General features: G+C 41.5%; 2 protein-coding genes across 3 annotated transcripts in view; both read right to left on the bottom strand.

Annotated features, from left to right (window-relative positions):
• Positions 1–142: 142 nt before the first annotated feature.
• gpr17 (G protein-coupled receptor 17) lies at positions 143–7,556 on the bottom strand. Its single transcript, XM_034235676.1, has 2 exons — positions 7,351–7,556; positions 143–3,590 (listed from the first exon to the last, which is right to left on the bottom strand). The coding sequence occupies exon 2, from the start codon at positions 3,580–3,582 to the stop codon at positions 2,563–2,565; it is 1,020 nt and encodes a 339-aa protein (XP_034091567.1). The 5' UTR covers positions 3,583–3,590; positions 7,351–7,556; the 3' UTR covers positions 143–2,562.
• A 1,484-nt stretch (positions 7,557–9,040) lies between these two features.
• Positions 9,041–16,198, bottom strand: part of LOC117559042 (unconventional myosin-VIIa) — a 47,060-nt gene continuing 39,902 nt past the window's right edge. For both annotated transcript variants that reach the window (XM_034235668.1, XM_034235669.1), the window contains 10 exons: positions 16,015–16,170; positions 14,165–14,270; positions 13,963–14,076; positions 13,761–13,848; positions 13,554–13,660; positions 12,632–12,817; positions 11,641–11,757; positions 11,408–11,491; positions 11,208–11,327; positions 9,041–9,724 (listed from right to left, as the gene is read on the bottom strand). In XM_034235668.1, coding sequence (XP_034091559.1) covers positions 9,632–9,724; positions 11,208–11,327; positions 11,408–11,491; positions 11,641–11,757; positions 12,632–12,817; positions 13,554–13,660; positions 13,761–13,848; positions 13,963–14,076; positions 14,165–14,270; positions 16,015–16,170 — 1,171 coding nt within the window. In that variant the 3' untranslated portion in view covers positions 9,041–9,631. The remainder of the gene's footprint in view (positions 9,725–11,207; positions 11,328–11,407; positions 11,492–11,640; positions 11,758–12,631; positions 12,818–13,553; positions 13,661–13,760; positions 13,849–13,962; positions 14,077–14,164; positions 14,271–16,014; positions 16,171–16,198) is intronic.

Genomic DNA, 16,198 nt, shown 5'->3' with positions numbered 1-16,198 from the left:
GGAAATAGTCAAAACATTTGTTAAAACTAAAAATGAAAAAGGGAAGTAACAAAAATGTATCAAACACGACTCCATTTGTTATAATCCAAACATTTCTTGACAATTGTGTTGGAAAATAAATTCAATCTATAAGGAGCTTTAATTGGTTCCCTGATGTGTTTTTAATGGCTGAATCACATTTTACTTAAAGTTAAACAAGTGCTCATATTCACACCAAATTGTGTCTGAATGATAATAGTTTGATCTTTAAATATGAACTAGAAGAGCAAGGGGTTTTATGAAAATGTGTACATTCAGGAAATACAAGTTTAGAGTGGCTTGCCATGTTCATGTGATGGACAGGAAGTGTTGCAGAAATAAGAGGAGGAAAGTAAGCTGCTCACAAACCACAACATGGGTCACATGACACAAAAAGAGAACTACACAGTGACAAGTCACTGCAGCTCGGAGGTTTCTGTCCTAAGCTAGAAATAGATTTCTCACTTTCACAGAGAGCAGCTCAAATCCTCAGATATATGACAGTTTAGAGAATACACATAATCTCATGCACAGCACAGAGCACTTGAAAACACATGTTTAGTTAGTTATTATTTACAACTTAATGTTACAAAGTACATTTATAATTCACATTGAACTAATCTGGGTAAATAAATCATGTATTTCACCTCTTCTGCAGATGACGTCAAGCCAGACTGACACAGTAAAACAGGGTTAATAGTTTTTCATGCAATAACAATGTGTACCAATTACAATAAATGCATAGCATAGCAAGTTAGGAAGTTGGATAATGACTCCGCATGTGTACAATGAAGATGTGTCTAGCAAAAACAAAGTAAGAAAGCAAGAAAAGTCTATTAAAGTATACCTCATTAAAATAAGACCAAGAGTCTATAGCCATGCTAGCAACTCTGAGACACTGCGCCGGCATTGGGGTGCTTTGAGCTGCTAACATACTCACAATGATGGTACTAGCATGCCTGACAGAGAGGTACATCTCTACCTTGTTTATCATCCTGTTTGGGGGTTTTGGCATTCTGAATGTTGCCAATTAGCAAACCCAAGGCTATTGGGGATGTCACATGTTTTGCATTGGTCAAACAGTTATTCATTCTCAGTGGAACATGAAAGTCAGTGCCAAAAGATAGTTTAGTCTGGACCAAATTGTGGCCAACGACTAACTTTAGCTCTCTTTTTGGGAACTTAAAATAGTTCTTACGGCCCATTATTCTGAAACCCGATGAACCATGGAAGTGAGAGCCCAAACCATTTTTTTTTTACTTTACTTTACAGCCTCTGATTGGCTAGAAATTCCCAGCTTTGTTGATTGGGTTGGTAAGGTTTAGCCATGAGGGTTGGGAGTGGTTAGTGCTAAGATATCAGGCTAAGCCAATTAGAGGCAGAGTAGGGCGTGTCATGACTTTGCCATAGAAGGAAAAAACATTGTGTCAGAGAAGGTCAGATGACATCATCATGAAAAAATGTGATTTCAGTCCAATGAAACATTTTCAGACTGATTGGTTTGATGAATAACGGTCATCACCACAATAACCTGGCAGACCATATCTGGGGCTTTGCTGCTTGGGTGACTACAAACAATCTATCATTACAGCAATACAATCATATTATAACTTTAAAGATGAAGGAGTTATATACTATTCCCACCATCTCAGTTTGGTGTGTTAGCACTTAGATTCAACTTAGATTAACACTTAGACTAAACCTGTTGGTCATAAATCAAAGTATTGCACAAATCAACATTTTATACCTACCGGTGACAGGAAAAGTTGTTCCAATACTTCCTCCATTGATCATGGATATCTGTAATTGTGTGGCAATTCCTCCAATACTTAACTGACCAACAAGCCATGCCCAGTGCCACAATGCTAGCATGGCTAAAAACACCTTATATATAAAGGCATTAGGAAGTAACAAGTCACATTTGGCATAGGATATAAAACAGTTCCAAAAAATATACATTAAGAGTTGACTATGTAGTGTACACATTTGAACATTTGGTGTTTAACACAAAAATTGGAAGCTTGTGGAAATAGTAGATTCAACAACGTGTTGAGATCACAGGTGGGTGGATCCTCATAGTCTCACAGACCATGATGGTCTGAGAGTGAGGGCTAGTGTTTAGGGGGCTCCCGTTGACCTTAAAGGCACTTTCATTAAGTCAGCAAGGCTGCAGACTTTGGTTGTGGGATCACCTGGTGGTAGAAGATGGCAAGAAGAAATGCTCCTGGAACTATAAACTAACTACTTGTTTTCTTTAAAACTGAATAATTCTCTTCAACATCTCTCACATTTAGCTGAGCACAGGTTGGCCCTGTCCAGGTAACATGAGTTCACACTGCGTTTCCCAAGTCCTTATAGGGAGTCCTCACATGCTCCTGCTAGTACACAGGATTCACTTACAGTCTCTGAGGGTGCATTGGGCGTAGGGTGGAGACTATAACTGAGACATGGTGACTAGAGAAGCACATCAACCACATTGTGAAATGGGCCTGAATAAGGAAATTCAACTATGTCAAACAATGTTCCAGATCAAATGTATTTTCCTCAAAACTCAGACTTGGCACTGACAGAGCTCTCATGTGTTCCCTTTAACTCTCCACTGGTGGCTGCTGACACCCCGGCCTGATCTTTGCAAAACAATCGCATAAGTGTTCCGCGGAACTTCTCCGCTCCAAACAGGTAGATCAGCGGGTCCAGGGCACCGTTCAGGCAGGTGAGGGATGAGGTGAGGCGGTTGGCCAAGCTCAAGCCTCTGCGCGTCTGGCAGGAGACGTCAGGGTGGTTGTAGCCCAGGATAAAAGTGGCCCTGCTCACATGATAAGGCAGAAAACAGACTACATAGATGAGCATGACCAGACCAATGGTGCGCAGGGCCCTCAGCTTGAGGGACGGCTCTAACCTGGAGCCCCGATGCAGGTTATAAATGATGAGCAGGTAACAGGACAGGGTGGTGAGGAAAGGCGGGGTAAAGGCCACAGCCAGGGAGATCAGAGCATTGCGCGAGGCCTTCTCTCTGTACAGCTGCAAACACACCGTCATGCCGTCTACCTCTGCAGTCTGGTTGGTGATGAGCAGTGGCGCCATGGAAACAGTAACCAGGGCCCATAGAGAGAAGCTGATGATGTGAGCGTAGCGGGCACGACGAACCTTCAGCGACCTCACAGCATGAACCACAGCAAGGTAGCGATCCCCTGCCACACAGGCCAGGAAGTATAGGCTGGCGTACATGTTGACAAAAAATAAAAAGCCTGCCAACCTGCAGGGCACCTCGCCAAAGGGCCAGTGGCCTCCTGTGAGGTGGTAGGTGGCCCTCAGGGGGAGAATGATCACATACGATAAGTCTGCCACAGCCAGATGAACCAAGAAGACGTTTGCTGGAGATGAAGCGCCACGCTGGTGAGAGAAGATCCAGAGGGCAAGGCTGTTACCGTTCAGCGCCAGGAAAAAAACCAGGATGTAGAAGCATCCAAACAGTGTGTTCTCCACTGTGGTATCCACCGGCGCACAGCTCTCTGATGACTGATTGGATAGCACGGAGGACAGATCCATGGTAGCAGACTCCATTTTGCTTGCTGAGGAGACAACAAAACTGACATTTAAAATGTATCTAAACAATTAATTTAGAAAACTAGAAACGTCTAATTTTAATATAGCAAAAATATGTACAGGTATTTATACAGCACATTTCTAGTTTAGTATTTTTGTTTGTAGGATAGATAAAGTATCTCATTGACAGTTCCAGATCGCTGACCATTTGAGTCATGACTTTTCTAAACACGTGCTTTTCATTTCGAAAAAAAAAAAAAATGCAGTATGCAAACAGCAAACTACTGCAGTGACAGGAAACCCAACCCCTCTCCACACACACACACACACACACACACACACACACACACACACACACACACACAACACACACACACACACACACACACACACACACACACACACACACACACACACACACACACACACACACACACACACACACACACACACACACACACACACACACACACACACACACACACACACACACACACACACACACACACACACACACACACACACACACACACACACACACACACACACACACAAGGCAGGGAGAGTTTGTCTCAGTGACAGTCTCACAAGGTAACAATGGATGTCAGTGTACCCGGTTAATGTCCACATTCCCTCAGAGCAGATAATTACTTCATTCTGACCACTACAAGTATGAGACTCCCTCTGCACACTATTAAGTTCAGGAAGTGTGAGTCATTAGATCTTCACTCCTCTTTTTTACAGTTCATCTGGCCCCCTAGTTTGATTTGTCAGCATACAATTCTTTAATCTAGACTGAATGGTGAACTGTAACAATTATATAGTGTGAGCAATTTTAAACCTAAAGCTAGCATAGCATCAATAAGTCTGTAAATGTGTCTCCAAAGTTTGTATCTCTTCACCTGACAGACACCACTCTCGTGTTTGTAAGCTAATAATAAGCTTGCGCCAGCCGCCTGTTAGCTTAAAAGCAAACGTATTAACACCTCTGTTTGATTTGTATCTAACATTTAATATTAAGATGACAAGTTATAGTTTCAAGGGTTTTTTGTGACAGTTGGCAGATTTTATGCGCAGAGCCAGGCTAGCTGTTTGCCCGTTTTCAGTCTAAACTAAGCTAGTTGTATCTTCTCATTTAGCTCCATTTCTTATTCAGTATTTTCCAAATGTTCTTTATGTGTTACGGCTACATAAAGTAACCTGTTGGTGGAAATATACTTTTATCAAAGATATATTTGAATGATATATGATATGATTTTCAAATTTCTGGGGTTATTCCTTCGTGAGTTTAAAGTATAACTTGTGATCGATATACTCTCCACATTTTTGTATTTTCTCTCTATGAGAACCATTCGACACACCTTACAAAATGACCACCCACTCCTCTATCCCTCAGGCAAGCTCCATCTGCCCACTCCATTGGGCGTGAACACAAATAATGAATGTGAGAAAAGGCTTATTTTCGCTTTGTGGAGGATCCAAAAACATCATCAAAACATGTGCAGCTAGCAGAGATGAACTTGACATCCACAGATGTTTCTTTAGCTGATGGAAGTTCTCAAATATACGATGCAAAAATCTGCCCAGACAGTGAAACGTCTTCGGGATTTGTCTTGGCAGATGAGAAGCGCTATATAAATTAAATGTATTATTATTCAAATGTATTAAACGTGATTAAATAATGCTGCAGCGCATGGCTTTATAACAATATATCTTTTTATCTGACTGGGCTATCCGTTTGACCAGCCACTGTCTTTTGACCATAGACTGTATTTGACCCATTAAGAAGCAGTCAGATGTAGCAGCGTGACTCTCTTCATTGTGTGATCTGCTCCTGCACCGACTGGAGCTGTGAGACCAATAACCGAGGGTATTTCTCAGCCTGGGAATTCAGGAGCCTTAAAGAAAAGGGTTTCAGTCCCAGCAGGGATAACAAACCAGGAGCAGCACAGCTCAATGAAAAAGCTCCCCTAAATACGGATCCCGAGGGATAATCCTAAAGAGAGGCAATCCTGAAATATGCCTTCATCACAATGATCTTGGTAAACAGATCTGTGGAGGAGCGTTGCCATAGAGCAGTGGTTCCCAAACGGTGTGCCGCGGCACACTGGTGTGCCGTGAGACAAGTCCGGGTGTGCCGTGGGATTTTGTGACAACCATATGTTATTATTGCAATATACAACTACACAAAAATAATTATTTAATTTACTATATCAGTACTTTGTAGGTTTATATGTACGTAATCTGCGCGACTTGCGCGTCCACATCTCCACGTGCAGTGCTGCATAAACATGGCTGAGTCAGCGATAACTTTCGAGGGGTGGAGGTATGCCCATTATTTTGAGTTCGTCCGAAGAATAGACAGGAATGTGACGGTGAGGTGCAAACTGTGTCCAGGCCAGAAGCTGTTATCCACTGCTGTAAACACCACGTCAAACCTCAACACACACACCTGCAAAGAACACATGCTAAGGTGAAGCTACCGCACACGCTATTTGTTGTTTGTTTATATCACGTAGTCTGTTCTTCTTCTCTGTCTTCCGGTTGTTGCCTGTTTTGAATGACAAATACACACTACCGCCGCCTGCTGAGGAAAAGTAAGGAAAGTTATTGCCACTCACGCATGCGCAGTTCGTACGTGCTCGGCGAGTAAAGTAATGAGTAAAGTAACGAGTAAAGTAACGAGTTACTTTATGTAGATAGTAACGAAGTAGTGTAGTTTTTTTAGTAACGACCCCATCTCTGGAGTTGGCGTTCTCTACTCTGATTTACATGAAGAACAACAGGAGGTCACGGCTCTCTGTTGGACAGGACTTGCGAGTGGCCCACTCCTCAGTGCCACCAAGGATTACAAATTATGCGTGCCCCGACAGGCACATGTATCTCACTAATTTGTAAGTCGGCAAAAATATTTACAATAGCACATGTTTCAATGCTGATTGCTGAAATGTTACATTTATAATTTGTAGTTCAGGACCATGGACAATGCAGCTTCCTTGCATTGACAGTTCTCTGTGCTGAATTTCTGCTGCGTTTCCATTTTTAATTGTGTGACCTGTCTGGTTTAAATGAGTGTGTTGCTGCTTTGATGAAGCCTAATTTGATAAAGTTTCAAATTCATTTCTGAAATACTTCGTTAATAAATATTTCATGAGTAATATAGTTGTCTTTGTCACATTTTATTTGGCATTAGTAAATAATTATGCACATTTACAGATATTTTACATAATATGAGTGATAACACGTGTTATAAGGGCTATTCTGCACAATAGGTGTGCCTTGAGATTTTTACTTGTCCTTTGGTGCACAAAAAGTTTGGGAACCACTGCCATAGAGGACACTGAGCATCCTGGCATTGGTCGTTTTTAGGAGATTAGTCAGTAACAATTTGTTGTGACAAATCTGTGACAGCTGTTATGTGTACATTTTGTTAAAATCATCAAAGAAACCTATAGAATTAAGTAACTGTGAAATCTGGTTATTGGATTAAATGCACATGATATTCACTGACCGGAAGGATATAGTTCTTAAAAAGTAAATATTAGATTTCCAAAGTGATGCTGAGTGATACGGATTAAATACTTTTTACTATTGCACAGTGGCTCTAAAATAAGGATATATTGCTTTACTGTAACCATGTATGGCAATTAAATATAGTGTGTACTATACAAACAATAGAAATAATCTTTCTTGCAGAGCCAGAATTGTTATGAAGTAATCAAAGAAAACAATTATAATTACACATTTCTATTACTTTCTAAAAATCTGAGGTAAAATAAGACTTACCTGAGCTTTGGAGCTTTACAGTAACTGGACGTCTTGAAAGAAGTGTGGCTGCTTTAGGAACAATTGAGCTGCTGAACACTCTGCAGGAGCTGAGTGGAGACTGGAGTCCGACCGCGAGCTCTGGAGCTCTGACGCTGACACAAAGAATGCTGTCCTACCCCCCTTTTCTCTCCCTCAAGATGTCCTTGGGAATGAGACTGTAGCTCTTTTTGTGTCTCAACAAATTTGATAACAGAAACGGAGTCCCAATAAGAGCCTTTCGTTTGAACCTTGACCCCGCCCTTTCTTTCTCCATCCCCTTCTCCTCAGAGAGCTACTTGTGCGCCCCACAATAGCCTGAGTCAGAATAGGCAGCACATTTTAGCAGCGGGGAGAAGAATGGCATGCCTCAGTGCCAATGAGATGTCGGGTATGACACCATGACAACGAGGACTAGTGGTCCACCAAGTGCCTTTACTATGAACTCCCACCCCCCCACTGATAGATAGAAGATGGACTGTGTTGTTAATTTAGAAGTTTATGACTGAAGTCTCAGAAATGATCTTTTGTCGATAGTCTGTTTAGTTCTAGAGGGCCCCCTTCCCTATAGGAGAGCGGGTGAAAACAAGAGTGGGGAGGGGGGTCAGCGCTTGGAAGAAACAGAGGCCCTTGTTGGTCTCTAGCCTCCTAGGGGCATCCTGAATTGGAATGCCCAAAATAATCAGTCACATAGCCCTCAGACAGATGTGGAGGGGGGACCCGCTGGTTGGGGATAATATTTCTTTCATACAGGGAGATCACAGCTGTGTGTCAGACACATCGGCCCTTTCTCTCCTCTGGATCATCGATATGCAAATGCTTTGTAGACTTGAATAGAGGCGCTATCTGTGCAGGGCTGGGGGGGTGGCTCAGACACCACTACACTGTTAATCTACTGCCAACTACTAATTGGGATGGCCCCAGCTTTTGTTCGCCACTTCGGCTCTGTCTGTTCTGCGTCTCGCAACCCGAAGCAAAACATCGCTTTGTGTAAGATCCTGCTACCATAAATATACCACTCTTCTCTCTGAAGACTGCAGACTATCAGACTCCCGGCTGCTCAGGGAAAATAAACATTTTCTATCATTTTTAACACTCACCAACAGGCTTTCACTCAGGCCTAAATGTTTATTGGGATCATAATCATTTAAAATATTTTCTGAAGAGGGACTTTTAAGAAGGTATCCCGATGGAGTTTTTGAATACCTTTTAGCACAACTTAGCAATGTTTTGACCATAGATGTTATACATACTGTAATAATATATATATATATATCTATAAAAAGGGAACGTAGACAGTGTGACGTCTCCCTTTGGTGTTAGGCCTACAGCTTTGAGGCCTTTGGAGGCGCTGGGGAGGAGCAGCCACGCAGGGCCATGAAGTTAAATGGTGTAATAACTAACCAGCTAACGCTAGCTTGTCCGAAGATGCTAAGTTTATCTAGCACAAAACATACTAAAACAAAACAGCAGACCTTTTAGAGTCTTAATGTACAACATATTGTCGGACAGCAACTTGTCATTCACAAAGTAGCCCCGCCTATAATACCTTGTTTCACTCTGAATAGGACCGTGGTTCACATAATGAACATCATGCTGCTGAAAGACTTCAAACTAGCTTGAGACCATAAACTCATTAGGAACATGTTTACTGAGGTAATAAATCAAGTGATTGTTTTCAAAAACTCCACAGTGCTCCTTTAATGTTTATAAGGCAGGCAGATTTATATGGAGAGGAGATACCAATTGTGAAGAATACAAATAACAACAAGGTTTCATATGTATATGGCTAATTGTGTTTAAATCATGGTGTTCACAATGAATTTCCAAAACACATGCCACTAAACAAAGAGAAAGAAAACATATGCAAAACAATGCTTCCTGTGCATTTAAAAGTGTTTACCAAATGCAGATGAAACCCTTTTGGGAATATTATTAGAGACTAATATACTCAAAAAGTATTTATAGTAAATGTGTTTAACGATAATTAAACCTGTGTGGTATTTAAAAATAGAAAGAAGCATAAGGAAACCATATGGATGGATATTATTATTAAATTATATTACTTAAAACGTAAGGTATTCAATTAGAAATATGTTACTTGAATACATGGCAAAGAAAGATTAGCTTAAAATAAAATGTGAGAAATCTAAAACAACTTTCTTAATGTCAAATTAAATGGATTCCAAATGAACTTTTTGCTGCTCCGCCTTTTAGTGTGTGTGTGTGTTTCAAAGTTGCGACACACTGGTGCTACTTCAGCTCAGTTGAAGCGCTGGTTCCTGGTTTGCCCCGCCTTCCTCTCTTGGAGGTACATGTTTACGTAGGAGGTTATAAGATCATCCATCTTGTAACCCTATTAAGAGGAAGACAGAGAGGTAAAGACAAAATAATGGACACACTAGTCATTATTTAAAGAGCCTGTGACAGCCTCCCAACAACTGCTGTGCAATGAAATATTGGGCTACTAGTAATCTCGAACCGTCAGCTTATAAAAGAAGGTGCGATACCGTTCCGATAAATATCAATAATTTCGAACATCGTGGGGAAATTCCTTCGACTCATTTTGATGTTTTGGGGGAAGCCGGAAGTGACGTCAATGCGGGAACGCTTCACTGTGCGGCGAGAGAGCCAAACACGGACAAAGTGTGTTGTCATGCGTAGAAATGGTGAATTACTGAGTTTAGGCACGTTAATAACGTTTTAATGAAGTTGACTACAGTATATTCATATTTGTCAGTGCTTTCATGTCAATTCGGCGAACATAAACATAAATGATCGTGGTGAAGATCATGATTACATTAGGATTACAAATCGGTAGTGTTAGCTGCTGAATTTCCTCCCGTCGGATGCGATATAAAAACAAATCGATTATTTTTGTAGTTGTAAACTCAAGTGGATGAAACTACATTTATTAGTGCTTTCATGTCAATTCGGCGAACATATGATACATTAAATGATCGTGAGGATGATGATTAAAAATCGTTTGTTTGAGCCGGTCTGCATTTCCTGATGAGAAAACAAACCGATGCTTTTTGTAGTTGTAGTACACCAACATGGATTAAACGTGTGGTTTTTTTTACCACAATGTTGGGGAAATTAATGGATAAAATGCACGGATTATTATTATTATTATTATTATTCCCACTCCGATCGGGACACTAGGTCCACCGTTTCCCCGCAGCGAGGCTCCCCCCGTTGACAGTTTACGTGGGCTGGGCTGGGTGCAGTGGCGGACTGGCCATCGGGACGAATCCCGATGGGCCGGTACCGAAGTGGGCCGGTCGGATAAGTCACTAGCACATCCCCCACTCCCCCACGTTGACAATTTACTAGCGGTACCGAAGTGGGCCGGTCGAGAGTCCCGTGATGATTTTTAGTCCCAGTCCACCACTGGCTACATGACCGTATGATCGCCCATATTGACGCACCTAATTCCTAAACTTCTAACAGATACAACATAAACCGATCCTTCAGCCTCATATGAGCTCTCAGACACGTTCAAAATTAAACTGTCATCGCTGTCTGAGCTTGCTGCTGTGTGCACCATCGTGCGTTTACATGCAGATGCTGGGATCCTGAACAGTGCAGCTGGAGCGCTGTGCCCGCAATGACGTCACACATAATTTGGCGGGACTTGAAGAATTCCCGAGAAGATCCAGAAAATGGTCAACATTGAAGGGCAGATTAATGGTTATCAAAGTACAAATATCCAAAATCAGTTCAGTAACGGTTTTCAAGGGGACAATATTTACTCAAATTGATGGGTTTGGATGATGGGGGAAACTCGTGTCACAGGCTCTTTAAGGTGCACATGTCTAACGATAGATAGATCTTACCAGTGAAGTTTCACACAGGAATTTGCTCCCCTTGACTAAACTGCCAATAGTCATGTGGAAGTAGGTGCTTCCACTGCACCAGTTAGCGATGCGGTTGAATGGGTGATTAGCCAGTACATCCTTTACAAAAGATGATAATTGTTAATAATGAATAATAACAGCAAGATGTTAAAGAAAATACTGGTTTTTTTCTGTTTCACCTTGGTTTTAGGGTGGATGATGGTGAGTCCCTGCTTGCTGATGGCTATTCGCACAATATCTGGGAAGCTTGGTTCAGATGTTTGCTGAAAATAAAGTTCAAAAAGCAAATGAGATGGTGACAGAGGGAGGGAAGGACTGAGAGCGAGAGCACCAGATAAACAAACCACCCACTCAACCAAAAGAACTACAGATAGCTAAATAAAAGCTCCATGCGCTGCCTTCACTGCCTTACCTTCACATCAAAGAAGGCACAGCCGAAGGTGGGCCAGCGGCAGACCGCCTTCAGGAACGCCACCTTCGCTTCTTCAGCAGTCAAACCCACTTGTTTGTTAAAAGATGCGACAATACTCTGAAAATAAATACAAATTACTTACATCGCAGTGTGAAAAAACACTCATTTAGTAGAAGTAGTTGAACTACTTTGAATGAGGTTAATGATTTTACAACGCCCGGGGGGGGGGGGGGGGGGGTCACAGGCATGGCATAATGGTGTTATTGTTCAGATGATACATGTTAAGAACAGGTTTGGTGATGCTCTATATAACTGTCTGAGTATCCCAAGCCTGTATATATCATCTTTCTCTGTAACATAGAGCTCCATTGTTTTCCAAAAACTACAGACAAGGACAAAACTGTCCTCATTGAAATCCATTAAAACCAAATATTTGGATCCCACGGCCATTACAGCATAAAATAATACATTCTATTCTTTTTTTTTTTACTATGCATTTTCAAACGTTGGCTTTTCTCCTGGTTGTATGCACATAAAAAATAACATGCCTCAAGATAAATGTTGTTGCTCATCAGCATAGCTCGGACGGAAAAAACCCTGGAGATGTAAGTAAACCTTAACAGTTTTATGTTGATTTTGGTTATTAGAAAACAACATTGGCATTATGCAAACAAACTGGCATTTAAACTGGGTCCAAAAACTTGACATTTTTAAATTTAAGATGGTTAAAGATTTTCCTTAATAAAGTGTAAATCGTACTGTATAATATATAATGATATGGCAGTATTTGTACGTATATGTTTGCCCTCTAAGGACATGTGCATGTTAGCATTGGCAATGAGTTCGCTGTCTTCCACTCAGATTATGAACTAAAGACACAATAAGCCACTAGCCTGGTCGTGTGGATTTGTAGTTGTTAGTTTTGGTCAGTCAATGTAAACAACAATAAAGAAGAAAGTCCTTTAAACTGTACAGCAGAGGCTCCTCATACCTTCTTCCACTCATTTTCGGACATGGCCTTCAGCTGGTCTGCAGGGACCAGCTCCTTCAGGACCTTTGGGATGGAGACAAACTGGCTCTTGTCGTTGCTGAACTTTATCCTGAAGAGCAGAGCGGCAACGTTGAGCATTTCCTCTTTGGTGCTAACATGGTAACCTCTCAGGTACTTTGGTAGCTCCTGGAGGATAAAAAGTCGGTTTTAAAATATTTCACCACAGATCTGGGCCCAAGTTTCACCTTCAGCCAAGTTGCTACTCACAACCACAGACTATTCACAACATTGTACAATTGATAACTTTGAATCTGTAAGGTTTATAGAGGTCAGAAACCAGGGTGGTCTGGTACTAATATTGATACCATCTCATGTATCGGTCTGATAGAATTGTCTACATGGAAGTACAGCTGAACGATATTAACAAATAGGGGACATATTTTTGTTATTCTGCTATATATTTCAAAAGAAAAAACGGAGGAATTTTCACCAGAAATCAATAAAGTGCCCGCTCACATAATTTTTTCTGTAGCTTGTATTTCAATACCACTGACTCAGCATTTATTTTTGCAACCAGCATTTTTGTTGGTTGTGGCCATGGACTAGCGTTGCCTGCTTTGGTTCTTTGATACACTGATCGATGACTGATTGTTTGTATCCAAGGAGCTTTAAATAAAAGAAATGTATCTTGTAAAACGTAGTAGCATGACGCCTTTAGATATGCCTTGTATGTCCGGCGCATTTAATTAAAACAATTATAGGTGTTTTTGCTGTATTACTGTATTCCATTCACACTCTTCAAAATAAAGATCCTACGTATATATCGTACGGTCCAATTGGAAATATTTGGCTTTCATATTAGGTGGAAAAACTAATCCGGAAAATGTGATGGTGGCAGGTTGAGCCGCATCATTCAAATTACCTGAGGGAAATGGAAGATAACATCAGCCTCTGTGTCTCTGCCAGGGATTATATTAAACCACAACTTCCTCATGAAGAACACAAGGTAGGGTATGTTGACAGGCCCACCTGCAGGACACACACAGGCACACACACAAAGAGGTTTTCACAGGTAAATACAAAGAACCATCACAAGTCTAAAGGCACTCCCATCTGAACATGTGTATACCCTCTTTGATCGTCTTGGCTTTCTTGGACCAGTCAGTGATTTGTCTCAGACTGTCAAAGAAGTAGTCTGTGTCATTCAAACTGAGAACCTGAAATGAACACAATTTCAGACTTTGTTAAATAAAACAGGTCATGAAAGATGGCATAGCATTTTGTAAAAGAGACAAAATATCACGATCAGGGCTGAGAAATGACAGATGAACCTTGTCATGTGTTTTGACAAATATGCTGAAGCCGTCCGCAGAAGCCAGACTGAGCTTCTTGGTAATGTTCTGGATCAGATCCCTGATCCTGGTGTTGGTGGCTACCTCAAATATCTGGAGAGAGATGACAGGAGTCAAGATGTTACTGATGGAATATTTGACCAGGATATTCCCTTGTAACTTTGCACGAGAGGTGTGTTACCTCCTCTGTGTCGTTGGGGAAGTGGATTTTGTGGAAGATCTGAGTGCTGTTTTGTTGGACGGCATCTACCTCCACCTGGTGTGGTGGGAGCTTCCTCGGCTCCATCCTATACAAGGACAACAGACACACACTGTTTATTTACTAATTTACTATTGAATTAACTTTATCATTGTGTAGCCACAGAGCACACACTTGATCATTCAAATGTGCTGCTCTTTGGTATTTCTCTTAGAGCCTGTTGAGATGATGAACATTATAAAGAATTTGAATCAAATGTATTATAGAGGCCATGCAACACACAGTGGCATTTAACGTTGAATGTGAACATCAATGCATGAAAATTCTTAAACCGCAACATGCATTCAAACAAAACAAGACAAAAGTGGTCTGTATATATTCACATACATGAAGTCCTAGGAGTACCTCTACATGGAAGCCCTGAGAGGCAGGTGAGTCTGATCTAAATGGTTTTCTCTTCTTTGGTTATAACTTTAAGATCTCCTATCATGCTATTTTTAGGCATATTTTATGGGTTTCAGATATATTAAAAACATATCTGTGATGTGTTTTGCTCAAAATACCAAACAGATCATGCATTTTATTCATCCCTCTATTTCAGCCCTGTTAGAGAATGGCTGATACTCTGCAGGCCCGCCCCCTTTTGAGCAGCAGGCACACTGAGTTATGTGACGAGCTGTCTGCTCTGCTCAGATGCAGCTAAAAGCTGCCGTGATTAAACGCCACATCATGTTCCAAACCACTTCAAGGATTATTTCTGAAACAGTATGGAGCTCAAATGCTTCTTTTCTTGCGGGTTTACCACAAGGAGAGTAGCTTTTTATTTCCTGCTTTTTTACACATACTCTCTCCAGTACAGGTTGGCTCTGAGTGTGAGCGATGCTTACTAATGTAAACAATAGTACGTCCAAAACAGTCGGGCATTGTTTCTGATAGCGATGTTTCTGATTTGGCCGTGGGCGAAAAGCCAGCCCACATTTCTGATATTACGTCATATCGGCAGCAAATCTGGATCAGCTCCGTTGTACCCCCGTTTTTAGAGATGTGGGTACGGAGGAAAAGAGAGAGGGTTTTGTTTTCTGACCCTTTGTGAGTTCCCTGACACACCGGGCGGGGACACATATTTATGTATAAAAGACATCAAAAAGTGCATTTTGCATGATTTTTATAGGTATAAAAAGGATACTTCTAGGACAATCCTTATAAATTCCTTAATTATTGTCTTTTGTCTGTGAAACATTACTTTAATTTCTTATTTGAGAAAACTAGCAAAAAAAAGGTTTTTTGCTCGGTGAAAAAAACTTTTGTGCATGTAAAAGTTCAAAAACATGACGGCTTCAGCCCTATTTAGAATAACTGTTTTCACAGATGAAAAGTATCTTAAGACAATTAAGAAAAGCCTAACCTGGTAAAACCCTAACCTGTTTATAGATACAAAGTGCTCAATAACTTGGAAAGACTATCATGGACATTTTTTCCCCAACTGTTCTTAAGTAGTAGGCACAGAAGAGGAAAGTACGTAGATCAGACTCAGACAAGATTTTTTCAGTCACTTGCCTCTCAAGGCTTCCGTACCAATAACTCATGAGAGATTAGGAACATGCGGTCAGCTTGACATTTCCTTGTTCTCAGCGTGGTGATATGCACTTCATGGTGGCTGCTAACGAGGGCTGGCATGTTGCAACTGCCTCTTTTCTACAAGCACACTAGCTGTACAATCCTCCATCCTGTAACTGTTTGCATGCTGCCTGACATCACACACCCTTCATAGTGTACACACTGCTCTGAGACTCGTGAAGACATGTTGCTGTGAGTGTGTTAGCGCTGCTGACCTGAGGGAGCTCTGCAGCCGCTGCAGGCAGTCGGGGGCCAGGGCCTCTCTGCGCCGCGACTCCAGGAACCTCTGAGTGTGCCTCAGAAGGGCCTGGGAGGGGGGGAACATCCCGCAGCAGAGCCACAGCAGCTGCCAGCCCTGCTCCATGCTGAACCTGGGGGGGGGGAGCAAGCAACAGGATG

The sequence above is a fragment of the Gymnodraco acuticeps genome, unplaced genomic scaffold (genome assembly GCF_902827175.1).
Source record: "Gymnodraco acuticeps unplaced genomic scaffold, fGymAcu1.1, whole genome shotgun sequence".
Taxonomy (NCBI): Eukaryota; Metazoa; Chordata; class Actinopteri; order Perciformes; family Bathydraconidae; genus Gymnodraco; species Gymnodraco acuticeps.
This window is presented reverse-complemented; position numbering and strand designations above follow the sequence as displayed.